At 52.2% G+C, this 27,399-nt stretch overlaps 1 protein-coding gene across 1 annotated transcript; it reads right to left on the bottom strand.

Annotated features, from left to right (window-relative positions):
- On the bottom strand, nucleotides 1-27,174 carry Cdhr1 (cadherin related family member 1). Its single transcript, XM_045137548.1, has 17 exons — nucleotides 27,044-27,174; nucleotides 26,551-26,646; nucleotides 25,512-25,657; nucleotides 24,187-24,237; nucleotides 23,011-23,100; nucleotides 20,870-20,956; nucleotides 19,518-19,634; nucleotides 18,416-18,559; nucleotides 15,992-16,070; nucleotides 14,421-14,521; nucleotides 11,794-11,997; nucleotides 10,229-10,381; nucleotides 6,254-6,418; nucleotides 5,437-5,504; nucleotides 4,382-4,610; nucleotides 3,094-3,351; nucleotides 1-2,137 (listed from the first exon to the last, which is right to left on the bottom strand). Exons 1-17 carry the CDS (start codon nucleotides 27,096-27,098, stop codon nucleotides 1,601-1,603), a joined length of 2,580 nt encoding a protein of 859 aa, XP_044993483.1. The 5' UTR covers nucleotides 27,099-27,174; the 3' UTR covers nucleotides 1-1,600.
- Nucleotides 27,175-27,399: the final 225 nt, after the last annotated feature.

Below are 27,399 nucleotides of genomic sequence, written 5' to 3'. Positions count from 1 at the left end.
TTTGGTTAACAGATTTTATTTATCATTTACAAAAAGAGGTTGATTGCATGCATGTTGTAAGGATGCTGTAATCCATATGGTGGGCAAACATGGTCCAACCCAGCTCCTTCTTAAAGTAAGGGCTAGAGGGTGCCCTCTAGGCTGGGCTTCTCCTATGCTAGAACCCACTTCTCAATACTGTCTGGGTCAGGGAATGCACACCTCCACCGCCCCCCCACCCCCAGGCAAGAACTCTGTATACCGGCACATGTAGTAACACCTCAACACACAGACTCATACATGCAGAAAACTACATGTGGCATGATCTGGTCACAGCAGTGACAACCAATGAATTCCAGAGGGTTCATTAAAGAGTAGAGCAAAATGCAAAGAATGCTCATCCTTCCTCTCTGTGTACACGTCCGGATTTCCTTCAAGAAGGTTCCCTAAACCACAGCAGATCTGCCTATGAACCACGGCAGCCTTGCAGGATTTCCCTCCTCTGAGACACTGCCGCACCTTCCCAGGACAAAGGCCACGAACCAGCAGCCCTCAGACCACATTCCTGCCGCCGTCCGCTGTGTGGCATGATGCAAGTCACTCTCTGGTCGCTCATTTTCCTATCTCAGTCAGATGGAGGCTCTGCCTGTGTCTTGTTGGCCAGCTCTAGCTCCTTCTGACAGTGACATGGGGTAAATGGCGAAGAACAGGAAAACTGTGTCACAGGCAGAACTATGATCAGCCTCTGGTTGTCTAGGACGAGTGGCCATCCCCAACCTAGCACACAGCGTGTCCGGGCTGGGTGGGGGGCACTTGGCCAGGCAGCTGCAGGGTCTAATTCTTTGTGGAGGAAGTGCACCAGAGAACTGGCCTACAGAAAACGATTTTGTATTCGTGTTGCTTTATACTTCGCTAGAGCCCTCAGCACCATGGTTTCCTTTTGCCACTTCACAGATGAGGATGAGGGATTTAAACACTTGCGCCAAGCTTACACAATGTGAACAGAGCTGGGGTGGCGGGGGAGTCTCCCCGGATCTCAGGCAATTTATCCATCTATCTCTCTGCGAGGAAGACTGAAAATCATCTGCCCTCACTCTTGGCAAAGCCCACCTTGTTCCTCCTTGCCCACATTGCTCTCCTGTAGCCTGCAAAGCTCACAGACTTTCTGCCTTAGCTAGGGGCTAACCCTACATTTTACCATGGCTAGCCCTCCATTTGTTTTTTGCACCTGCTGATAGCTAACTAAGGCTTTGGGATCCACATTCTCGGTTAATATGGTCAGGGCCCCACTCCTTGACTAAGGGCAAGGAGAAAGAAGTAGGACTCCAGGACTGTGAGGATGGGGGGCTGGTGAGGAGAAAACACACAGTTGGCTCCTTGTCAGCTCCCGGCCTCTGATGAATAGAGAGAATGCTGGCCGTGTCAAGGATGGGATAATGGGGATGTATCTGCCAACTGCTTCCCATAGCTGGAGAAATCTCTTGCCTGAGGCCCTGTGCAGACTGTGCATGTGGGGGTTGTATCATTGTACAAAATAGGGGAGATGATGGTGACTGGAGGGTAGGAAGCAACAGGGTGGCCAATGGGGAGGCAAAGGGAAGAGAGGGGTCGGGGGGACACCCTATAAGTAAGCCTTGTTCTGTGAACTCTTCTTCTCAAACTTCTGCTTGAGCTCAGAGACCAGAGTGGACTGAACGGGGCTTTCCAAGGTCTTGGGTCTGGGTGATTGTTGAGGCTCCTGGGGGGTGAGGGATCCAGACACTGTCGGCACCGTCCACTGGGCCACTGTACTGGGTGCCGTTCTGGGGGGTGGTGGGAGAGCTGGAGCGCTAGGGGGCTTTGTGGCTCTTGCACTGCTGTTACTGCAGTTTCCACTGGGACAATCTTCTTTGAGAATGAACTTGGTAGCGGCCTTGGCCTTCCTGAACTTGAGCCACTCGAGGCGCACGGTGCGGGGCGTGGGGCTGGGCCGCCTCCGGAGCATGCGCCGCACAGGCAGGACCTTGTTGGACTTCTTGTTGCGCCAGAAGGTGGCCGTGGAAATGAGGACGGTTATGGCCACCACGATGGCCATGACGCCGGCCAGCACACCCACAGCCTTCATGGGGTTGTCCTTGGCCTGTATCAGGAAAGCCGCCATGGATCCTCGGGACAGTGTCTGGAAGATAGAGACACCCTCGGCATTCAGCTGTTCTCTCTGTGCCGGGAGGGCAGAGGGGCTCCCTTATGCCCACTGGCTGGCACCCCTTTGAGGATCGCAGGGAATTCAAATGAGGCCAAACACGATGATAGCCTCTTTCACATTCCAAACTCCTGTTTGGCAGGACCCTGCCTTTAAGAGGATACAATAGTCCTTGCCTTTCATTATAACCCGTGCGCCCAAACATTCTGACCAGAATCTCCTCGGCATGACTTCCTGCCAGATGTTGAGATGAGAACTACATATAAAATATTTTTTTATAAAATCATAGTGGTGAACACTGTAAATCCCCTCACTAGGGAGGCAGAGGTGGGAGGATCGCCATGAGTTCAAGGTCACTCTGAGACTACATAGTGAATTTCAGGTCTGTCCAAGCTAGAGGGTGACCCTACTTCAAAAAAAAAAAAAAAAACAAAAAAAAAAAACAACCTTCTATCTTTCAACATCTGAGTGAAGTAGGAGTCCTCTCTATTTCCACTTTACAGGGGAAAAAAAAGTGAGAGTAATTAATATATATTGAAGCTAGAATTTCTACTCATCTACAGGTTTGATTTCCATGGACAGCCCTTAATGGCACTGAGTGTCTTCTAAAGGAAGCCAAGGGGCTGGAGAGATGGCTCAGCAGTTAAGGCATTTGCCCACAAAGCCAAAGGATTCCGGTTCAATTCTCCAGGGCCCACATAAGCCAGATGCCCAAGGGGGCACATGCATCTGGAGTTCATTTTCAGTGACTGGGGGGCCCGGTGTGCCCATTCTCTCTCTCTCTTTCTTACCTCTTTCTCCCTCTCATATAAATGAACAAATAAAATATATTAACAAAAATAAAGGAAGGCATGAGATGGCCCTCCTCCCTTTGCACATAGCAGAGGGGCCAGCCTGGGGTCCCGTTTCCCTGGCCACGGTGTCGCACCCACCTCTGTGTCTGTGATGTCAATCTTCAGCAAGGCCGTGGTGCTGAAGGACGGGGATCCTCGGTCCTTGGCCTGCACCTCTAGGGACCATGTGTAGTCCCCGTTGGACGTGATGTTGTGCAGGGCATCCAGGGAGCGGATGGAGTTCTTGAGCCGGATCTCCCCTGTGTGTGCATCGATGTCAAACACGTTGGCCGGCTCCGAGTGGGTGATGGAGTAGTCCACCAGGTTGTTAGGCTCCTCAGCATCCTGGTCTGTGGCCTGTGCACGAGGGAGAACAGACAGCGCTGGGCTTGGCGGGCGGTATCCGTGCCCGATGGCAGAATCAACGAGTGATATGCAGCTTTCCGGGTTAATGGGGAAGGGGCCCAATCCTGTTTGGAAGGAATGGAGCTGGGGAAGGAGAATGTGTTTGCTATTCTGAACCACAGTGTGTCTTGGGCTCTGTAGAGTATTATTTGCTTCCATGTCCAGAATAAATTGAAGAAGAAAATTTTTTTTTTTTTTTTTTTTTTGGTTTTCTGAGGTAGGGTCTCGCTCTTGCACAGGCTGTCCTGGAATTCACTATGTAGTCTCAGGGGGGCCTCGAACTCATGGCAATTCTCCTCCCTCTGCCTCCTGAGTGCTGGGATTAAAGGCATGTGCACCACACCTGACTTGCTTTTTGTCTGTTTGTTTTGGATTTTTTATTTTTATTTTTTTATGTTTCTTTAGGCACACCGGGGTGTCTTGCCACTGCAAACAAATGCCGGATGCACACACTACTTTATTTTTGCATTGGGCTTTACATGGGTCCTAGGGCATTGAACCAGGGGCTGGTTGGCTCTACAAGCAAGTGCCACTAACCACCGAACCATCTCACCAGCCCCCAGGAGTATTGGAAAAGCCACTTTATGGACACAGAGATGAAAGCTTTGGTATTAAGAGACTTGTCTAAGGAGAGAGGTGCAAGGAGGGGAGTTGGGATTCAAAGTCAAGTCTGCTGGGTTTCAGGGGTCATGCCTTTTCCACAGGCTCTGGAAGACAGCGGGGCAGGGTGGGAAAAGCACTGCCTTGACCATAGGCAGGATAGCTCTGTGACCTCATGCCAGCCAAACCCTCAGTCCCTCTGACCCTCAGGTTTTTCATTTGCAACGTCATCAAAGGAATTTTCTGGGTGAGGTGGAGAGGAGGCTTTACAGAGTACCTCCAAGCCTATTGTTTGCTGGTGGTGGTGGTAGTCAAATACATTTTATGTTAACCTACATTCTTAGGGTCCAGACAAGGGTGCTGAGCTGCCTCTGAGGCCCACCTCAATTTTCACTGGGGTCCCCAACACCATCGTCTTCTCCTGGATGCTCTTTCCAAACCGGGGGTAGTGGTCATTGACGTCTAGCAGAGTCACAAACACCTCGGCCAGGCTGTGCCTACCCTCCACGTCCTCTGCCTTCACATAGAAGTTGTACCTGGCCGTGTCTTCGGCGTCCAGGTTGGCCCAGGGCTGGGTGTAGATAAGCCCAGTGGATGGGTTGATCAGGAACCTGTCAGGCAGTGAGAGAGCAGATGCTTGTGCACATATGTATACACACACACACACACACACACACACACGTGTGCGCACGCATGTATGCACGCACATAGATGCTTGTGGTAAGCTGCCTCCCAAAAGCCATAGCAAGGCATCATGCAGATCATAAGTCTCCTCCCCTTCAGCCAGCATCCCCTCTGCTTCTTCCCCATCCTTGCAGTCCGACTCTGGGAGGCTCATCCAGCCACTGCCCTAGCTGTGTGTACTACGAATTTTCAATGCCTGAACTGCAACCCTTCCTTCTCCCCTCTTTGGCTTGCTTCTTCCCCATCCTATCTATCCCTGCCCAGCTGGCTTCTGAGGCAATTGGCATGAGCTCCAGGCTGTGCCCATGGCATTCTCCTATCTCAGTTATCTCACTGCGAGTGTCCTCTGACCTTTGCCTATGTTCTCTATTATTTCCTTCTATTCCTTGCCCCTTCCCCACTTTGCATCCTGGGGGTGCTCAGCCCTCTAACCTAGGCTCCTATCACTCGCAAGTCCTTCCTTAAGCAGACCCTTTTTTTTTTTTTTTTTTTTGCTTTTTTGGTTTTTCAAGGTAGGGTCTTTCTCTAGCCCAGGCAGACCTGAAATTCACTATGTTGTCTCAGGGTGGCCTCGAACTCTCAGCAATCCTCCTACCTCTGCATCCCTAGTGCTGGGATTAAAGGCGTGCGCCACCACGCCCAGCGTTCAGACCCTCTTATTTAGATACTGGGGCTCCTAAGAAGGCTCGTCCTTCAGCTGAAGCCCCCCAAATTCCTTACCGAGGCTCTGTTGGGGGTTCTGGATCTACTTACTTGTCTGCCTCAGCACCATAGATGGAGTACCTAACTTTGCCCCAGGGTCCTGTGTCTGGATCCACAGCCTGAAAAAGAGAAAGCTCACGGTGCCGCCAGCACTGTCTGTGGTCAGGCACACGGTACCCCCATAGCTGAGGGCAACTTTCAACACAAAGGTAGCGGGGCCTGGGGTGGGTCCAGCTGGGGAGGACGTGAAGTGACCTGGAGGCTGCTGCGGGCTCTTGTGTTCGGCGGGGAGGCCTCAAGGGTTACAGGTCTACGTCTGATTGCAGTCACCCTTCCTTTATGAATGAACGAGGGTAAGAGCGGACAACAGGACCCGTGCTTTGGACTTACACACGCACGCATCCTCATTATCACTAGGGAGATGCCAGTGGCCTAGCAATTTGTTTATAAATGTTAACACATTAAAAAATAAAAGATGAGCTGGGAGTGGTGGCCCGCGCCTTTCATCCCAGCACTCAGGAAGCAGAGGGAAGAGGATGGCTGTCATTTCAAAGGCAGCCTGGGACTGCAGAGTGCATTCCAGATCAGACTCAGCCAGAGTGAGACCCTACCTTAAAACAAACAAACAAACAAAACGATGCATTAATCCTCTGGGAGTAGATTATGAAAGACGGTGCCTTCTTCCTTGCTACAGAACTCTCTCCCACCTGGCCCCCGCTGCGTGAGTAGTGAAGGACAACGCAGACCTCATTGTATGGCTGAAGAAACAGGCTAAGAAGTCGCAAGAAGCTTGTTCTGTGTTACAGCTAGGCTGCGGGCCTTGTGGTTTGAACTAGAACCCTGGGCCTTGGGCCAGTCCCCAACCTACTGTGACAGCCACCACGTTGGAGCCCCCTGGGGCATTCTCAGGGATCCTGGCAATGTAGTAGTGGGAAGTAAACTTGGGAACATTGTCATTGGTGTCCAAGAGCTGGATCACAATGTCTGCCGTGGAGCTGAACTTCTCGGGGGTGTTCACTTCAATGGCCAGCAGCTGGGGGAGGAAGGAAGAACAGAGTCTTGTTTGTGTGTGCAGTCACCCCACCAGAAGCTTCCACCACCTGCCTCTCCACAGCTGTTCCAGCACCCACCTGCTTATCTGTCTCCTATCTCCCAGTTCCTCCTTCTTTCCTCCCTCCCTCCCTCCCTCCCTCCCTCCCTCTCTCTGTCTCTTTTTATTTTGTTGTTCTTTTTTGAGGCAAACCCAACAGGCTGGCCTTTTTTTTTTTTTTAAAGTAAGAGAGAGAATTGGCACACCAGGGCCTCCAGCCACTGCCAATCAAACTCCAGACAGGTATACCCCCTTATGCGCATGTACGACATTGCATGCTTGTATCACTGTGGGACTTGGAGAATCAAGGACTTTGCAGTCAAGGGCCTTAACCACTAAGGCATCTCTCCAGCCCTGTTTTTCTTTTTTCTTTCTTTTTCTTTTTTGAGACAGGATCTCACTATGTAGTCCAGGTTCATATTGAATTTGTAGTCCTCCTGCCTCAGCCTCCTGAGTTCTGGGATTGCAGGTCAATGGGCCTCTTATTATTACTTTTTGCTGCTATTGGGCTTTCCCCCTTACTCTCTGTGAGGCCTCACATCATTCCTCCTTTGTGGGCGTCCAATGCTAGTATTCTTATCCCCATGAGCACCGGGGCCGCTTTCTTTTGTTCTGACGATCTGTATATCCCCTCCTAGTTCCAAGTTTTCAATTGATCTTATGAGTTGATCTCTGCCGATAAACACTCAGATAATTTGTTTTCGAGGTAGGGTCTCATTCTAGCCCAGGCTGACCTGGAATTCACTCTGCAGTCCCGGGCTGGGACTACAGGTGTGCAACACCACACCCAGCAAGACTCACGTAATTCTATCAAGGTTGCTCACTACCTCTACAAAAGGACATTCTAAGTGAGAGCTGGGGTGGCCAATGCCTAGAATCCCAGCACCGAGGAGGTAGAGGCAGGAGGATTTCCAATTCAAGGTCAGAGTCAGCTACATCGTAAACCCCAAGCCAGGCTAGGCTACGTGGTGAGATCCTGTGTCAGTAAAAATGGGGTGTGGGGCAGAGAGATGGCTCAGTCAGTCAGTAAGAGTGCCTGCTGTGCAAGCATAAGGACCTCAGTTTAATTCCCAGCACTCAAGTAAAAAAGTGGGCACTGTCATGGCACATGCCTTTAATCCCAGCACTCGGGAGGCAGAGGTAGGAGGATCCCTGTGAGTTCGAGGCCACCCTGAGACTCCATAGTGAATTCCAGGTCAGCCAGGCTACAGCAAGACCCTACCTTGGAAAAACAAACAACAAAAAAATAAAAAAAGTTAGCATGAAGGGATTTAGTGGAGGTGGGATTTGGGAGGAGGAAAAGAGAAGATGGTGAGAGGGGATTATGACCATGGTATGTGGCCTATACGTATGAAGGTTGTTAATAAAAAAGTTTTTAAAAAGTCAAGCACAGTTGCTGCCCATGCCTGTAACCCCAGCACTAGGGAGGCACAGATATGAGGATCACTGTGACTTCCTGGCCAGCCAGCCTAACTGAAAACGGTGAGCTCCAGGGTCAGTGAGAGACTACCTCAGGAAAATGGCATGGAGGAATTTTAGATGAAGACCCCTACTTCCTCCTCTGGTTTCTGCAGACATGTACATGCCTCTATATCCACCACATGAACATACACTGCACAAACTACACACACACCCCCCTCAATCACTAATAACAGTAACAAAAAAAATACATGAGTTAATTGGAGTGACATTGAAATCTTCATCAACTTAGGGAGAATTTGCGCTTTAAAAACATGCCTTGCTTTCCTTACTACCACTTTGGTGTCATTTTGCACTTTTCATCACTTAAGTGTCATATGTTTCATGTTAGGATTGTAGAGATGGCTCAGCAGATAAGGCACTTGCCCATAAAGTCTAATGACCCCAGCACACACAAAGTCAGATGCATGAGGTGGCATGTGCATTTGGAGTTTGTTTGCAGCAGCTAGAGGCCCTGGCATGCCCATTCTCATTCTTTTTTCCTCTCTCTCTGCTTGCAAATAAGTAAATAAATAAAAATGTTAAAAAAAATAAAAGACAGAGAGGGAATGGGCATGCTAGGGCCTCCAGCCACTGCCAATGAACTCCAGATACGTGTGTGCCCCTTGTGCATCTGGCTAACGTGGGTCTTGGGGAATCGAGCCTTGAACCAGGGTCCTTAGGCTTCACAGGCAAGTGCTTAGCCGCTAAGCCATCTCTCCAGCCCAAATAAATATAATTTTTTAAAGTATGTTTTATTCTATTATCCTCTCTCTCTTTGTATATATGTGTCTCCCCCATCTCTTTCCCTCCCTTTGTACGTCCTCCCATAGGACTGCTGGATTTGAGGTACTAACTTTGTGGTCAATCGTGTTAGCAATTTTGCTTTATTATAGTTTTTCAATCACTTTCTTAGGTTTTCTAAGGAAACAATCATGTCCTTACAAATCCTGCTCCTGAGCCAGGCATGGTGGTGCACGCCTTTAATCCCAGCACTTGGGAGGCAGAGGTAAGAGGATCACTGTGAGTTCGAGGCCACCCTGAGACTCCAGGTCAGCCTGAGCTAGAGTGAGACCCTACCTCAAAAAAACAAAACAAAACAAAATCCTGCTCCTTTTGGTTCTGCTTTTCTAATGTTTGTGGCTCCCATTTTCTCTCTTTACATGGAAATGATGACATTACACACACTGAGCTAAGTCATGTTGGTGACAGCAGCCACTCACAATGATTTTAGGATCTCACTTTTTCCCATGATACTGACTAAGCACATGTATGATGCAGCATTATAAATAATGATGATTTAAGTGATAACAATGAAGTGTTTTTCAACAGTATAAAACCTGCATGCTAATACAGAATAGACATTATTTATGCACATTTTATATACTTTTAAATGACATTAAGGAGGACTTTTATCATATTTTGCTAGTATGCTGTTGGAATAGATGACAGATGTCAAAGGCATATGGGAAAACATCTTTCTGATGACCACACAGTTTCTCCCTCTCCATTTATGAAAAGAAGGTACAGGGCTGGAGGGATGGCTTAGTGGTTAAGGTGCTTGCCTGCAAAGCCAAAGGACCCAGGTTCGATTCCCCAGAACTCACATAACCAGATGCACAAGGGGCGTGTGGTGGTTTGATACAGGTGTCCCCCATAAACTTAAGTGTTCTGAATGCTAGGTTCCCAGCTGATGGAGATTTGGGAATTAATGCCTCCTGGAGGGAGTGTATTGTTGGGGGCGGGCTTATGAGCTTTATAGCCAGTTTCCCCATGCCAATGTTTGGCACACCCTCCTGTTGCTGTGGTCCACCTTATGTTGGCCAGGGGGTGATGTCCACCCTCTGCTCATGCCATCGTTTTCCCCTGCCATCGTGGAGCTTCCCCTCGAGCCTTTAAGCCAAAATAAATCTCTTTTTCCCAGAAGCTGCTCTTTGTTGGGTGATTTCTACCAGCAATGCGAACCGGACTGCAACAGGGCGCATGCATCTGGAGTTTGTTTGCAGCGGCTGTAGGCCCTGGTGAACCATTCTCTCTCTTTCTCTTTCTCTCCCTCCCTCTATCAAATAAATAAAAAAAAAATAAAAATATTAAAATAAATAAAGGAAGGTACACATAGAACACTCCTACTACCCACACTGACAGGAGCAGCAGAGGGGCGGAGGGGCAAGAGTCAAACCAGCAAGGGCACAGGTGACAAGGGTCCCCACGGAAGGAATTAAGAAGTTGTCATCAGCTCTTGGGACCCTGCCCCTAACCCTATCCACCCACTTGGTACAGTACAAGCCCACCTACCTTGAAGGTTAACACTTTGGACTTTTCAAAGTCGATGGCCGCTGAGTTCTCCACGATGATGGTGACCTGGGCTTCGTTCAGGACCGTCTGTGGCACCACTCGGAAGATGCCTCCAGGTCCCACCAGCCGTAAGTTGAACTTGGCATTGGCTCCCTGAGCAACCGAGTTTTGGGGACAGAAAACAGAAGATACATGAGTGTAGAATGCAATCATAATATATTTATGCTAGGTGAGGGGACTTCACACATGTCCTTAGCCCTGAGACATGAGTAGCTTGTCTTTGTAAAAGTGACTTGATCCAGGGTCAGATTTAGTAGGGCATGAAGGCTAAGCAAGGCACCAAGCACACAGGGGCAGTCCTGAGCCGGCCAAAGGATGTGGCCAGACGCAGGTAAGATGCTTGTGTGGAGAGACAGACACAGGTGAACTGGTTTTATTTTGGTTTTTGTTTGTTTGTTTTCTTTAAATATTTATATTTATTTATTTGACAGAGAAAGAGGGAGAGAGAGAGAGAGAAAATGGGTACACCAGGGCCTCCTGCAAATGAACTCCAGACTCGAATGCTCCCTAGTGCATCTGCCTAATGTGAGTCCTGGGGAATTGACCCTGGGTCTTTTAGTTTGCAGGACAATGCCTTAAACTCTAAGCCATCTCTCCATCCCTCTTTTCTTTTCTGGACAACTCCATAGTTATAGGCAATAAATAATGATAATTCCCTTCCCCCCTCATTTTCCCCTTTGCAACTCCACTTTTCATCATATCCCCTCACCCTCTTAATTAGTCTCTCCTTTAAAATTTTATTTATTTGTAAGCAGAGAGAGATAGAGAGGAGACAGAGAGAGAGAGAATGGGCCTGCCAGGGCCTCTAACCATTGCAAATGAACTCCAGATGCATCTGCCCCTTGTGTATCTGGCATACATGGGTCCTAGGGAACTGAACCTGTGTCTTTTGGCTTCACAGGCAAATGCCTTAATCACTAAGTCATCTCTCCAGCCCCCCTCTCTTTTATTTGATGTTATCATCTTTTCTTCCTGTTATGATGGTCTTGTGTAGGTAGTGCCAGGCACTGTGAGGCCATGGATATGCAGGCCATTTTTTGTCCAGAGGAGTGCGTTGTAAGCAGTCCTACCCTTCTTTTGGCTCTTACATTCTTTCAGCTACCTCTTCTGTAATGGACCCTGAGACTTGGTTTTGTTTTCAAGGGAGGGTCTCACTCTAGCCCAGGTTGACCTGGAATCCAGCATGTGGTCTCAGGCTGACCTTGAACTCACAGTGATTCTCCTACCTCGGCCTCCCCTCCCTAGTGCTGGGATTAAAGGCATGCACCACCACACCAGGCACAGGGGAGCTTTCATTTGACTTTTCCTTTGTACTTGGCTGTGGATGTTTTTAGGCTGAGCTCACAGTCTCGGATTGCTTATGTTCCCTCCCTCCTCTCTCCCTCTCTTCCTCTTGGTTGTACCATTTTGTTTATTCATGCTATGTCTTGCTTGGCCCTCCTACCTACATACGGCGAGGGTTGCCCCAGGCCCAGTAAGTTTGGAAGGCAGAGCCGCGTGCGTACCTGGTCAGAGTCATTGACGGTGATCTTGAGGCCACGCAGGACCTCCCCCTGGGGCGGGTGCTCATACATGGACAGCTCAAACCTGTTCTGAGGCCCGTTCTCTCCGTAGAAGGTTGGCGGGTGGTTGTTGAGGTCCACGATCCTGATGGTGACCGGGACCATGGCCTGCGCAGCTGGGCTGCCAGCAGAGCTGACCTCTGTCACCTGGGGAGCAGGGGAGTAGTGAGACAGGTGGCTATGGCTATGTGGCAAGCACTCTTTTTGGCACCATTCCTTTTTTAAAACAAATATTTAATTTATTTGTGAGAGAGAGAGGGAAAGAATGGGCGTACCAGGGCATCCAGCCACTGCAAACAAATTCCAGACACATGTGCCACCTTGAGCATCTTGCTTATGTGGGTTTTGGGGAATCGAACCTGAGTCCTTTGGCTTTGCAGGCAAGCACCTTAGCTGCTAAGCCATTTCTCCAGCCCTGGCCCCATAATTCTGCCTTCTGATGTTCACGCCTGTGTTAATCCCTCTCTTTAAGTGGCCTGGCCTGGAAATTTATTTACCTGTGGCAGAGGGGATGGGCTCTCGCTGCAAGGTTAGATTACGGGAGATTATAACGTCTGTGTTGACAGCAGACTCTCCTCTGCTGGCTTGCATGAAGCATGCTGCAGAGGTCTCATGACACACTGCTAATGATGACCCAGCGCCAACAGCCATTGAGCATCTGAGTCATAGGGATAAGCAAGCGAGCCAGAAAGGGCAACTCCTCCCCAGCCAACCGTCTGGGTAAGACTCCAGGCCTGGCTGACAATCTGCCTGCAGCTGTGCAAATGACCTTGGAACTTTGGGGCCAATCAAGTTGAACCTGGACTCCCAGTTCCCACGCGCTGTGAGACGCGCCCCTGTGTTGCTTTATATCACAGAGGCTGGGGTAATTTCTCACGCAGCATGAACTAACTAGTGTAGGGTGCCAATCGGGGATGAACGGTCGTGGGGACCGCATAGAGCATGCATCAAATATGTAAGTCTATTCCAGGGTGTCCCTCTCATATAGAAGGAGGAGGATCTGGTTCTAAAAGGACGCTGGAAAATGACCTCCCCGGTCCCACTCCACATGGGGCTGTGGTCCTAACTTCGTTCTCAGAAGCCCCTGCCTGCTGTCTCCCTTCCCTGCTTTCTCCTCCCACTCAGCTCTCACGTGTCCTCTGTTTAGATCTCTCATTTCATGACGACTTCGACACCTCACCCGACCCTGCTACATATGCACCTTCGTAAGGGTCCGGTTCCCTTGGCCAAGTCCTCGGCTTTCGGCAAATTCTCTACAACTTCTCTGGTCCCCTGCTGGGTTCTGTCCCCTGCCCCTGGTCCATACATCCTCCCCACTCTCCGCGTCCGCTGTGGACTTGGGCCAGCTGCTCCTCTCTCAGCCACCACGCCATCCTCTGGGTGCTCTTACTCTTCCCACGCCTTTCGCAGTTTACATGGGCACTTTGCTCTCTGAGATCCTCACCTGCATGCCCACGTTTGGATGTTTCCGCCTGAATGTCCTCCCCCCGCCCCCCAGCACCTAGACTTTTCCTCCAGCTGAATCTTCCTCCTCTCCCGGGCTGTTGTGGCACGGTGTCACCACAGACCTCATCCGTGCATCTCAGGTCCCCCTCTGCCCCCATGGTCAACTGCCATGTTCTGGACAACCTCTTCGTTCTTTTGTAAGTTGTCTGTCACCACACCTCCCGGTACCCTCACTGGCCATCTTCCCTGGACACTTCCTAGCCACTTGCCTCCAAAACCAAGTGAAGACCAGGGTTCTTGAATGCTAGGAAGGTGACTTATTATGTGCACATAACATCCAGAGACCTGGGGCCACCTGGGCACCCTGAATTTCCCTTCCCAGGAGAATGTCCTGGAGACTACTGTTGGCTAAGCTGCCCATATTTTGGAATTCTGCTGGCCACTCAAAAGCCAGCTGAGCTTTCTAATATGTGACTCCAATTCTGCTCAAAACCTTTCTTTCAGAGGCTCCTGAGTGCTCTTAGGCAGGGCCGGTGACATAATTGGAAAGTCCAGTAAACATGAGAAATTGTTAAGAATTCCAGGCCAGCAAACAGTAGTGCATCAGGCTTAGTGTAGGACCCCTCTAACTTCGGCCTGTGTGTGAGTACACAGGTCATAAAGTCCTGCTGGGAAATACTCCTGCCTCTTAATTCAGGCTTTGCTCCTCGGGCCCCAGCGTAGGATCCATTCCTGTCTTGTACATCCATATTCCTACATGCCGTCTGTGGACCCTGCTCCAGTCTTACTTGACTCCTTCCTGACTTTCCACTACATCTTATGCAGTCTCCCCAGCCTGGATTCCCTGGACTTCCGTGGTCGGGGATGCCTTCATGACACTCCACCCTCCCAGGTTCACCTCCACCTGGACTCTACCGACAGGTTCTTCACACTGGAGGCATTTCCGCCTCAGTCCTGCATGAATTCATGGTTCCCTTCACTGGGGCATTTCAAGTAAGATATCACTCGTGCCCCACACTGAGGTTGAGCCCCAGGGATCTGGGAGGAAGGCCAATCTCTCATCGCTTTTGTAGCCGTCCCCAGCTGGAGAGTGGGCATAGCGAGGCAGACTGGAGGGGTGTTACCTGTACATGAAGCTCATACACCTCTTTCCGGAGCTGGGCAGGGTTCTGCAGGACGGAGATGGCTCCAGAAGTCTCATTAATTTCAAAGGCTCCATCACTCCCTGTCACAAAAACACGCCTTGCAGTTCAGCACAGTGCCACAGGAGAGAGCAAGGGAGTCGGCTCCGGAAGCACAGAATGCAGTAATACTGTTTTCTTGCCAAGGAGTCTCACTGGGGCCAAGATACTTGTCTAAGGTCCTACAGCAGTGAAGATCTGGGACTTGAACTCGCTCCATTTGGCCTTCAGGAGCCATCTTGTGTCTCTTCTCTGATACATAATGCCCCATGTAGGGTGTACGTGTATGGGAAAGAGGATACAGTCACTACAGAGAGAGGAAGTTGAGGAAGAGTGAGGAGAGAAAGGAATGTGGAAGAGTAGATGGATAGGAAAAAGGAGGCGTCTGGAGAAGGTGCAGAGCAGGGAGGGTGAGGAGAGGGAGAGGTGATGAGGGGCACGGGGTGGATGCCCTACAACTGAGGAAGGCTATGGTGGTGATGGGAGGCAAGGCACGGAGGGCCCATGAGCCTGTATGTGCCCGTCTACGTGTAGGCATGCTTGTTCACACAAGGGCCACTGGAGGGTGTGTCTTAGGGGCACTGTAGGGAGACAGTGGTTTCTGGAGGAGTGTGTTACAGGTGTGAACATGTCTGGGACCAGGTTCTAGGTATGCTCACCTTGTCCTCCTTTAGAGCTGCAGAGCTCACCCCAGCGATACTGCGGCCTACTCAGCCACTGTCCACTTATGAAAAACAAAACTACTCCCATAGCTAGGTGTGGTGAAGTATGTCTTTAGTCCCAGCACTCAGGAAGGGGTAGGAAGATTACTGTGAGTTTGGGGCCAGCCTGGGGCTTTAGAGTGAGGTCCAGGTCCGCCTGGGCCAGAGTGAGACCCTACCTCTCCAAAAAAAAAAAAAAAAAAAGTATATTCCAGAGTCAGCTGACTTAGGTTCAAACCAAGTGGTGGTGACTTGGGGTCCCTCTGGGCCTTGGTAGAGTTAGGACTAGGAAGATTCCATAGCATCGCATTCAATTCCTTCAATCATACACTTTAAGTTAAAAAGAAAAAGAAAAAACTTAAAAAGAATGAGGGTGGCGCATGCCTTTAATCCCAGCACTCAGAAAGCAGAGGCAGGAGGATCACTGTGAGTTCGAGGCCAGCCTGAGAGTACAGAGTAAATTTCAGGGCAGCCTAAGACATACCTCAGAAAACCAAAAAAAAAAAAAAAAAAGAGGATGGAACACAGCAATTTTGAGAACGAACCTCAGAAACGTCTCTGCTCATTGCCCTCAGCAAGCGGATGCCCAGGGTGAAGGGAACATGAATTGTTGTGGCGTGTGTGGCTCCAGGGCCCCTGCACTACTCTCTCTTGTTGGATGTGGTGACACATGAATGCAGAGCACAACTTCTGAGGACCCCCCACCCCGCCTCTCCATAGTGCCTCGGGCACCCCGCTCCTGTGGGAGAGGGAATCAATCAGGACCCAGTTCTTCACGAGCCGGAGCTGTAGCGCAAAGTCGCCCTCGCTCACCGTTCACGAGCCTGTAGAGGACGTGGTTGGGCCTGCCCCGGTCTCCGTCCATGGCGACCACCGTCAGCACCTCCGAGCCCTTGGGGAAGAGGAGCAGCTCACTGAGCTGATGGTGATGCTGGGGGAGGGGGTCCTCTCCTCTGACACCGCACCGTCATGGATGAAAGGCCTCGTCCCACCCAGGAAGAGAGTCAGGCTTGGGGTGGGCCCCAGTATGTAACCCTGCTAAGGGATCTCTGTACTACTGGCCTCCTAGGGTTTGGGGAGGGAACTCCCTGTTCCCCACAACTCCTGGCCCCTGAGGTCAAAGTGTGGGTTTCCAGACTCTCTGCCCGCTGGTCTCCTGCAGCCCTCACTCAGCTGATCTCTACCCCCTGACACCCCACAGTCTACCTTCTGCCTTCCTCTTACCCAGACGTGCACAGGGGAGAGGCAGGTGCAATGGGGCTGGGTTACACAGAGCCGTGTGTGAAGTATCAGGATTAGGATTTTATGCTGTGGGCCCTGGGGTATCATCTGAAGGGGTTAGAGTGCAATTAGAAAAGCCTAGCTGAGCTGGGCGTGGTGGTGCACACCTTTAATCCCAGCATTGGGAGGCAGAGGTAGGAGGATTGCCATGAGTTCAAGGCCACCCTGAGACTACAGAGTTAATTCCAGGTCAGCCTGGACCAGAGTGAGACCCTACCTCGAAAAACCAAAAAAAAAAAAAAAAAAAAAAAAAAAGCCTAGCTGGACCTTTGTCTGAAGCTATCCTCTAAGTCTTTCCCTCTGGCCCGTTCACGTGGGGTCACCCCGACTCAGCCCAGTGCTGTCTGTGCTTCTAGAACTGGCCCTGAGCTCTGACCCCTGACCTCCCAGCAGGAAAGTTTGAGCCTCTCTCAACCCATTCCTTCAGCCCCACTAAGGCAGTCAGTATTCTGCACACGGGCTTGTCTCTACTCCGAAGCCCTCAGCTTCTTCTTAGTTCACAAAGTCAGGAATGATCATGAAGACTGAGGAAGCAACCCAATTCCACAGGGAGCCTCAGAGGAATGGCTCAGCGAAGTCAGCTTTGGCCTCGTCTCTGTCTGCAGGGAGCTCATTGAAGGAATATAAAAACACAAGAACAGGGCTGGAGAGATTGCCTAGTGGTGAAGGCGCTTTGTCTGTGAAGCCTAAGAACTCATGTTCGAACCTCCAGGTCCCACGTAAGCCAGGCACACAGTGATGCCAGTGCGCAATGTCACACATGTGCACAAGGGGGCGCATGTGTCTGGAATTCATTCACAGTGGCTGAAAGGTCCTAGCGACCCCCCCCCCCCCGGTCCCTCTTTCTCTCAAATTAAAAAAATATATATAAGAGAATTAAAACCAGTTCCAGGAAGATGGCAACAAACACTGTGGTCGCTCAAACCTCATCCAGAGATCCAGAGGCTACAGGGAACTCAACACTAAATCAGATCTCTACATGACCATGGGAGATCCTTAGGGAACATTGCACAAGAAAGGGCAGGAAGATTGCAAGGGCCTCAGGGTGGGTGGGATTAGCTTGAGACACCCCCACCCCCCACCCACAGAGACTGACTGAGGCCATAAAGACCCCAGAATGGGCACCAATAACTCCATCGAGGAGGACCCTCAGTAGAATGGAAGCAGAGGAGAGGGGGGATACAAGAGTATAACCTTTCTATAAAAAGCAATCTGAAACAAAACAAAACACAAGGATGAAACCCCAAGAAGGGCAAAAGCTTCAGGTGGGGTGTGTGCCATGTGCTATGGGACAGAGGGTGGTTGTCCCCAGCTCAGACAGCCAGTGGCAAGGAGGGCAGTGTCTGAGCCTCACTGGGAAGGAAGGGGCCGATGAGACAGATGGGAGTGACATCTGAAGGGTGGTGAGGCTCCTGGAGTGGCAGAGGCCGAGCCTCAGAGGCCAGGCTCAAGCAGTTGGGCCGCTGGTGGTCCGGCCATGAAGTTGGAAGAAAGCGAGTCTGGCTTTCCAGTTGGTGGGATGGCTGGCAAGGGTCACGTGTTTCCAGCAGTGAATGCGGGGGTGGGGGGGTGGACTGTTGGTCCGAGTGTCCCCAGGATATAGCTTTTGAGACCAAGGGGAACCTTTTTTCTTTTTTTTTTGTAGGAGGATGCACCAACCAACCGAGCTAGTCAGCCATCTGCCATCTGTCTTCCCCTACCCTTTCCAGCGGGGACCTCTGCAGCTGGCCCCAGGCAATTCTAAATTCCCCAATGCCTGACCTACCTCAGCACCTGGACGATGTTTCACACCTGAGTGCGGGCCTCCCCCAACCCCTTTACTGAGATCTTGGGTGAGCCCAGAGCCAGCCTCTCTGCAAGCAGGGCATGTGAGAATCTGGCCATCCCCAGCAGCGAGCTCCTGGGCGACCAGGGCGGGGGAGAAAGGCACGTGGGCTAAGCGGTGCAGCCGCTCACCGGGAGAGTGTCTTCATACACGTAGCCATAGTAGGGCGTGCCCACGAAGAACGGGGCCGTGTCTTGAACGTCCTCTATGTTGACGGTGACAGTGGCAGTCGCCGAGAACACCACATCGGTCCCTCGAAGCCTGCCCCCACCGTCCTGAGGAGGAATGGGAGAGAACGGGCGCCGTTAGAATTTCCCAGCTGTGAGGCCGGCGGCCCCCTCCCTGTGCTTGCCTGCTTCTGGGTGTCTGGAGCTCATTCTCCCCTCGACAGGAGGTTGGGAACCCTAAGGAGATGACGTGTAAAGGTTTCCACTCGGGTGCCCGGAGTGCAAGCAGCTTCCTTTGGATACAGGGTTAATGAACTCTCCAGGGACACTGTGTGGGGCTAGTGGCAGAGGAGGAGGGACGAGAGACAATTTCCCACCCTCAGCCAGGAATGGGGCCATGAGCAGCTACTCAGAATCTTCCACAAGTCCAGAAGTTCAGTGGGGGCTCCCAGGGAATATGCCTTGGGCTCTCCCCTGCACAGGTATAAAGGAAGTGACCAGCCAGCCCCCAGTACAGGCTGCACGGGGTTGGCCTCTAGACCATGTGAGATCTGCAAGGAACTTCCTGACAAAGGATTTAATAGACCTAGTGGGTCTAGGCCTGCTCAGTTCCAGCTTCCGGGGGTTCACTTCAGAAAGCAACGTGAAGAAGTTCATTACTTTCCAAGGCTGAGTAAGCGAAGGAAGTGAGGCTGGGTGGGGCAGGTCAGTTACACAGCAAGGAGGACTGGGGTGAGCTAGTCTGGCTGGAGAGGTGAAGCCCTCATGGAGGACTTGAGTCTCTAGGTCAGAGCCACATGGCCCTATAAAGGGGACCTGGCTTATAAGTATGAAGGAAGTTCACCTGCTTTTCCCTAGAAGGACATGTGACCTCTCCAACCCAGGGACTGCTAGCAGCCTCCAGGGAGAGAACATGTCCAGGCTGAATATGTCCAGGCACTTGCCTCCCTGTCCCCTTTGTCTCCTGCTCTCCAAACTGTTCCCTCCTTTGTAGACCCTCACTGCGCTCCAGCCCACCAGAGTCTGAGGTCTGATTGCATGTTCCCCCTGTCTCTTAGTCTGTTACCTTGGCAACTATGGTGACAAAATGAGCCCGGGACTTCTCGTAGTCCAGTGTGGCCCCCGCCTGGAGGCGCAGCACGCCGCTGTGACGGTCCACAGTGAACTTGGTGGAGTGTAGGTTCTGCAAGAGGAGGGGAGGCTGCGCTCAGGATGGAAGCAGGCCAGGGCAGCCCCGCAGGGTTCACCCTGCTAACTGAACGCTCTTCTTCCTGGAAGCTCTGGCCTCAGGGCTTAGGTTCCGGCCTCACCCCCAAAATGAGAACATTCCCTCTTAGCGGAGCCTGCAGGCCCCAACAGGTGGGACCATCTGCTCCGAAGAGAGCTCCTGGCATGGAAGGACCGGGTGCTTGAGAGTTGTCACGAAGGGGACCTTCAAACCACACCAGCTAAGTGGCTGTGGCAGTTACAGGTGGCACCTGATAAGGAGTGACAGGAGATGGTGACCAGCCCAGAGCAAGCTGGCAGGAGCAGCTGCCTGTCAGGAGGCCTTCCAGCCTGGCGAGGTCAGAAGCAGGAACCAGGCGATGTGACTGGAGCTTTATGCACATTTAATCCTCACCATGGTCCAGGGAGTGTGTGCTTTTATCTTTTATCTTTACCATTTTACACACAAGAAGGCTGAGCTGGACAGGTTAAATAATATATTGAAGGCACACGATTGGTGTGTGTGTGTGAGTCTAAAGTATTTCTTTCTTTCTTTTTTTTTTTTTTTCGAGGTAGGGTCTCACTGTAGCTCAGGCTGACCTGGAATTCACTATGTAGTCTCAGGGTGGCCTTGAACTCAGGGCAATCCTCCTACCTGTGCCTCCCGAGTGCTGGGATTAAAGGCGTGTGCCACCACGCCGGGCATCTAGGGCATTTCTTGAGAACCTATAGTTTTAGCCATGAGGCTGCATTGCTCTGAGAGCTGGGAGGGTGCATGGAGGAGAGAGGAAGTACCATGAGGGAGGGCAGCTGAGGAGGAGAGGCACAGAAGACGGACCCCACCTTTGCCAGCACTGCACGGATGGATGAGAATGGGGGCTGGGGCATCCTGGATATGCTTATTTGGGGACTGCCCCTTTGCCCCCTTTTCCATCCCATTCCAGGCTCAGATGGGTTGCTTGCATCCTATATGGTGCAAGGTGCTAAGACCTTCTTCCAGGGAAGAGGCTGGGGGAAGGTCCTGGAACGCCAGGTGCGGGGAGGGGACAGGCCAACTCAGAGGAAGCCAGGGGGAAAGGTCTTTTGTTCCTCTCTGGCTCCCATGCCTGTGTGTTCCCTTGGGTGCCGAGGCACTGTCTGAGGGCCCTGGGGATGACAGCGGGGAACATTCAGGTGTCCTCTCCAGCACAGGTTGCGTTCTATGTGCCTTACCTGCAGGAAGTAGGTGACACTCCCTCCGGAGCCTGTGTCCTTATCCACTGCGTGGACCTTAAAGATGCTGCTCCCGGAAGGCGCATCCTGAGGGGTCACGGCCACAGAGAAGGGTCAGCAGAAGCGACAAGGTGATGGGGAGGCAGAAGCACAAGCTTTGGGCTGTAGAGCAGTAGGGTCAGGGGAGTGAGGGGCTAAAAGGGTGTGGGAAGGTGCTGATAAGAGTGTGTGAACCCCGGGCTGGAGAGATGGCTTAGCGGTTACGCGCTTGCCTGTGAAGCCTAAGGACCCCGGTTCGAGGCTCGGTTCCCCAGGTCCCACGTTAGCCAGATGCACAAGGGGGCGCACGTGTCTGGAGTTCGTTTGCAGAGGCTGGAAGCCCTGGCGCGCCCATTCTCTCTCTCTCCCTCTATCTGTCTTTCTCTCTGTGTCTGTCGCTCTCAAATAAATAAATTAAAAAAAAATTTTTTTAAAAAGAGTGTGTGAACCCCAACAGGACAGAGAGAGACAGTGACAGCGCAGACTTGTTAAATCACATGCGAGAAGAAAGAAAGAGGCATGCAAGGGGCTGTAGGGGGCGCTCAAGGGGAGGGTAAGAAGTAGACCCCTAAAACATACATGGTTTAATGAAATACTGGTTTGCACGTGACAGCATGGTGTATAAACAGATTTAGAATCACCGGAGAGTGTACACACCCACACCCACACACACACACACACACACACACGTTTGGAGCCTGGGCTAGAGTGAGACCCTACCTCAAAAAAGAAAAAAAAAAAATCTTAAAATAATGGCAATTTCTTGTGTTGGCAGGGAACTGTTGGGGATACAATTGCTCCCTAGAATCACAGGGCAGAGGGCAATCAGTAATCTTTTGAGAGGAAAAAGCACTTGGGTAATAACATAGGAATTCATGCTTTTGACTAGGAACTACAATCGTAGGTTATATCTTAAGGGAAAAAAATATGTATCTTCTTAAGGATAAAATGATGGCGGCCTCTAATGCCCCTAGGTATATGTTCCCATCAACCTCTCTCTCCTCTCCCTTCATGCTACTGTTTATTCATGCCACAAATATTCATGTGTGTGTGTGTGTGTGTGTGTGTGTGTGATGCTGGTGCTATCAATCCTAGTACCTCAAGCACGTCAGGCACGCAAGAGCTCCATCACTGTGTTTTACCCTCAGCCCCTTAGGAAAATAATCTCTCTCTCCTTTATTTTTTTTTCTCTCTCTCTCTCTCACCCAGGCTGGTCTCAAACTTATAGTCTTCCTGCGTCAGACTCCTGAGTGTCTATACTATAGGTATGTGCCCCTCACCCAGCTTAGAAATAATCTTAGAGAAAGCTTTATGCATAAAGGCTGACATTTCTTATGACACTAGAAACTTACAGGTCAAATATCCAAATATTAGAGAGCACCTGGATTCCATCAGTAAGTGATGGAATGTTCACTTGATGGAAGATAATGGGAAATGGTAATTACCTAAACTTTACAATTAATGAGAAAAATACTTATGTTATAAATGATGTGAGAAACAGGATATAGAAAGTACATGTTTGGTATGATGACTGTGTCAAACACAAGAAGAAGAAAAAACCCTATAACCACCAAATACTAAAAGGAAACATGCCAACGTTTAACAAGGTCTCAAGGTGGAGGGATTAAGGGTTGTGGAAACATATTTCAAGGGTTTGGGTAAATGACTCCTACTATGAGCACTTGTTAAGCAAGCATGAGGGCTGGGGACTAGGAAAGTTCAATTCCCCAGCACCCATGGGAGGGTGGGGAAGCTTGGCATAGCCAGGAGCACAAACCAGAGAATCTCTGAGGCTCACAAAAAAATGGCAAGCCCCAAGATCAGAGAGACTGTCTCAAGGAAACACGCAGATGCACCTATGAGTGATAGAGGGAAGGCACCCGTTGTTCTCCTCTGGCCTGCTCACGTGCGCACACGTGTGCATAACACACACACATACACAGATACAGAGCTGATGGCCCTCCAGAGGACAGTAAGCGAGAGACAGACAGGCTCTGCACTCTAGACTCTGGCCCCCTGGGCTGGCCGTGGGGCAGCCCCGCAGATAGCTACGAGCCCCGCACAGTGGGAGCCCCTACCCTGCCCAGCGGCCCCACACTCACCTCGGGAACCAGGACAACGTAAGGCTCCTGGACGAACCTGGGCGCCTCGTCGTTGGCATCGGTCACCAGTATCACGACTTTCTCTGCCACCTGGTAGGGAGCGGCAGGGTCAGGAATCGGGGCAGTGAGACCTTGGGGCACATCAAGGATGCTGATCCCTAACTCCGACCTCTCCCTCCCACCTCCTTTCACTCATTCATGCAGCAAATGTTCTTAAGTAGGTAACCACTTGTGCCAAAAACCGTTCCACCCTCAGAAGACTGCTCAATGGGACATCACCTCGCAGTGGTCATGTGTGGCTTAGATATAGGACAAAGATCAGCTGGTGGAGTCCTCACTCGGGTAACAATGGCAATATGCCAGGTCCTGAGATCAGGACCCAGAATGGAGACGCTTCAGGGCATCATGTGTACCCCGGTCCGTGCACACGGGGCTGAGTGGTGCATACAGAGGATCCACAAAGGGCCTGGCCTGTGGTGGTGGGAAGCATGCCTGTGACATGCTGGGACATGGGTGTCAGCCTGCCAGCAGATTCGCCACAGGGAAGCGGCGGGAACGGGCTAGGAAGCACCGCCAAGTGGAGTGAGGCGCACGGGGACTCGGGCAGATGCTGGCTGGTTGGTCAGCAGAATGGAGAAGAGTCGAGAGAAGCAGATGGCATCTGACAGGGAGGCCCTGAGGGTCCCCGAGCAACTTGGATTTCACCCTGAGGGAGGTAGGGGCTAGCTGTTGGAGCCGGGGAGGGAGTGGCCGCATCCGTGTTTCTCGGTGACAGCCACGACAGCGTGTTGGATGTGGACTGGGTGGTGGGGAAGTCCCCTGAGGCCTGTGGCAAGCATCCCAGACAGCTTGGTGGTGGGGGGCTGGCAGAAAATAGTGGCTGTGGGCAGGAGGTGAGGGGAGAACATTTGAGCGCCAGGTGTTTGGCACGGGACTGGGTGAGACAGGGGTTGGCAGATGGGGACCCGGGAGGCTGGTTTGAGAAGAGGAGCGGGGGGGGGAGGGGGGGGGAGACCTATGAGAAGCTCAGTGGAGAGACCCCGCCCCCACCCCACCCCCTCCCCCTCCTCTTTCTTCCTTCTCTTCAGACCTCACTGTAGCCCTCCCCTCTGAGGTGGACCAGCCTTTCTCGGGCTCCAATACTGTGTGCCAGGGGCTGGCTGGGGTGGGACTCACCAGGTTCAGGCCGTCCGAAATGCTGATGATGGCTTCGATTTCATCCTCCCTCTGGGAATCACAGAGAGTGAGTGAGTGCCTGGACTCTGACACAGTGCAACTTGGATTAGAGCCTGCTTTGGGGTTTGTATCAAAGGAGCCCAGGGGTAGGGGTGGGGTGATGGCAGTGTGCGTGTCTCTGGGAAGCTGCCTTGTGCCAGGCTTGGGACCTTTGGCAGGGTGGTGCTTTGTGCATCGAGAGTTCTCAGAGACCCAGGAGGAGCAGTGAGGCTGTTGCATTACCAGCAAAAAGATACTGTCCTGCTAGAAGAAGGGGCTGGGGCAACTCTGGTACAACTGAGAGGAGAGCTCCTTGTGTTTTCCCTCTTCCCTCTCCTGTGTCTCTCCACACCGCTCCACACCCTAGAGTCCGGCGCTGGCCCACGTCTGTGGTGTCCCAAGCGCTCCCTAGGATATGGTGAAATCTCTTTGAGGTCCCCAGACCCCTTTGCCTGCAGAGCTGTGCAGCCAGGACCCCTCCACAGCCTCTAAGAACCCCGTCCCCCTTTGGACTCTGCCAAGCAACCTCACAACAGAGGTCGGGTTGTGCATGCAGAACAGTAGCCCAGTGGGCTGTGGGACCTTGGAAGGGAAAGGAGTCAGGTGTGGCGGTACACGGCCTTTAATCCCAGCGCACTAGGAGGCTGAGGTAAGGGGATTGCTGTGAGTTTGAGGCCAGTCTGGGCTGCAGGGTGAGTTCCAGGTTGGCTTATAATGAGACCTGACCTCTATCTCATACACAAAATAAATAAATAAATAGATAAATAAATAAATAAAATGAGAGATAGAGAGAGAGAGAGAGAGAGAGAGAGGGAAAGAAAGAAAGAAAGAAAGAAAGAAAGAAAGAAAGAAAGAAAGAAAGAAAGAAAGAAAGAGATCCCATGCCCCATCTTTCACAGGTTCAGGAAGTGTCCAGAGGAGAGGAGCGTTCCCACACTCAGAAGCACTTCTCAGCACCCCCTCCCCCCCACACCCGGTCTGCTATCTACACTCCCTAAGGCTTACAGTACCCTTCCAAGGGCAGGCACGAAAAGCCACTCCCACCCCGGGGAGTTCTTTCAGAAACCTTAGAGCAGGAACAGATTTCTTTAGAGTTCAACATGCTTAAAAGATCAGCAGGCCTGGCAGGAGCCCCCGGAAGTAGCCACACTACCCACCCTGGGAGGGCAGAGCTGCTGTGTTCTCTCCTCCACCGAGAGAGCCTGGTGCAGCCACAGAAGTGTGAGAATACGCAGCCAACAGCAACCCCTCCCCCCAGCAAAGTCTTCCCCCACACTTCCCCGTACCTCTCGGTCCAGTTCCTCAACCAGAGTGATGTCTCCCAAATGGGGGTCGACAGAAAAGACGCTCCTAGTGCTGGGCTCAAAGCTGATGTGGTAGGAGATGGGGTCTCCCTCGGGGTCAGTTCCATTCAGGGTGTACACGTGAGAACCTACAGCAGGAGGAGCAGGGTGTGGGAAGGGGGTGGCGGTGAGGGACCTGGAACCCGGGACCCAACTTTTCCTAAAAGCACCCATCTGCCCAGAGCCAAGGGGTTCAACTGTTCACAGAACAACAGATCATTCAACTGGGTGCCACATGGGCCGCCCTGAGCCAGGGCTGCTGGCCGGCTTGGCCGACTTCCCACTTTATCTTTACCCTCCACCTTTATCAGGTGTCACTCTGATTATCAGCCACTCTCCAGGCTGTGATCTGTTATGCAGTCTACCTGGCGGGGTAGGGCTGCGCCCTACCATAGTTACTTTTCCTCTGCTTGGGACGCGTGTGCTCCCAAGAGTGGAAACTTGAGTCTTCCCTGGGATTGGGGCAGGGGACAAAACCCGCACTCCTTCCTATGGGGCTGGCTCTTGTGTGTGTGGTTTCTGAATGTGGGTGTGTCTTGACACCCTTCCTCCTTCCCCAGAAGCTACCCATCCCGGCAGGGTGAAGGGTGTGAAATTTTCTCCTTCCTCCTGGCCTCCCCCAGCACTCTGCCCCTATTGAATCAGCCCAGCTGGAAGTTCTTAGGTTGTTCAAAAACCTACAGACTGGAGGCTCAGGGGAGGTCAAGATATTTACGCAAGATCACACAGTCACCAAATGCTGCTGCTGAAGGACCCGGCCCACCTCATCTTTGGACGGTCACCCTCCTCTCCAGGGCTGGCTCAGCTTAGCTCACCATGGCAGCCGTGACCTCCTTTCCTGCCATTACCCATGGGGAGTTCAGTCAACAAAACAGGGCACCCTTGGGAGCAAGGCCTGGCATGAGGAGTCACGGGTTGCCCCTGAGTTCTGGAGAAAGTGAGGTGCCCTGGGGACGCCTATGGGGGCCCCAAGGCTACTTACCTACGGGAGTGTCCTCCGGGAGGCTGAACAGGGCCATGTTTCCATTGGTGCTACCCGCTCCGTTGTCGAAAAAGTGGGGTGCAAAGTTGGCCTGAGCTAAGAAGAGAAAGCGGACACCCGAAGTGAGGCTCTGCTTCCCACCAAGGGTCCTGCTCAGGGGTTTGGGGGCTGGACTGGAGCTGGTCAGGGCTACATCCCACCCCGAGGGCCCAGAAACCCAGCGCAATGCCACCCCGCCAACGTGCAAGCCTGGAAGCCTCGCTCAGAGAGGGGTCAAGTGCCTTGGCCAAGGTGACAGATCACCCTCAGGTCTCAGGGTCTCAGCCCCCCCAAATCTCAGGGGCGCCAGGGTCCCAGCTCTGAAAGAGCTCCTCCAGAAGCCTGCCACTGTCGCTAGCCCCGCGACCCGCAGCACCCCCAGGCCCCAGTCGCACTCTGCGAGTGGACCGTGCCCACTGCGTCCCCCGGTCCCCTCTGGACCCTCGACACTCACCCAGGCAGAAGTGCAGCAGCCCCAGGGCCAGGGGGACCCGCGGGCTGCGTCTCATGTCTCCGCAGGCGGGTCGGGGTCCTCGCAGGGTGGCACCGGAGCCCCGAGCATGCCCTGCGCGCGCGGTGGTGGCGGCGGAGGCGACCGTGCGCGCGGCGGCGGCGGCGGTGGCGGCGGGCGGAGGTGGCGAGGGCGGGAGCCGGGGCGCTAAGCGGATGACAGGGCGCGCATCGCACCCGCACAGCTGGAGGGCTCCGACTCCCCCCCGCCCTCCGCCAAAGGTGGCCAATTAGTGGGCACCGAGCTGAGGGACCCGGGAGCAAGAGGGCGTGAGCAGACTGCCCTCCCTCCTGCCACGC

The sequence above is a fragment of the Jaculus jaculus genome, chromosome 18, assembly GCF_020740685.1.
Source record: "Jaculus jaculus isolate mJacJac1 chromosome 18, mJacJac1.mat.Y.cur, whole genome shotgun sequence".
NCBI classification, from domain to species: domain Eukaryota; kingdom Metazoa; phylum Chordata; class Mammalia; order Rodentia; family Dipodidae; genus Jaculus; species Jaculus jaculus.
This window is presented reverse-complemented; position numbering and strand designations above follow the sequence as displayed.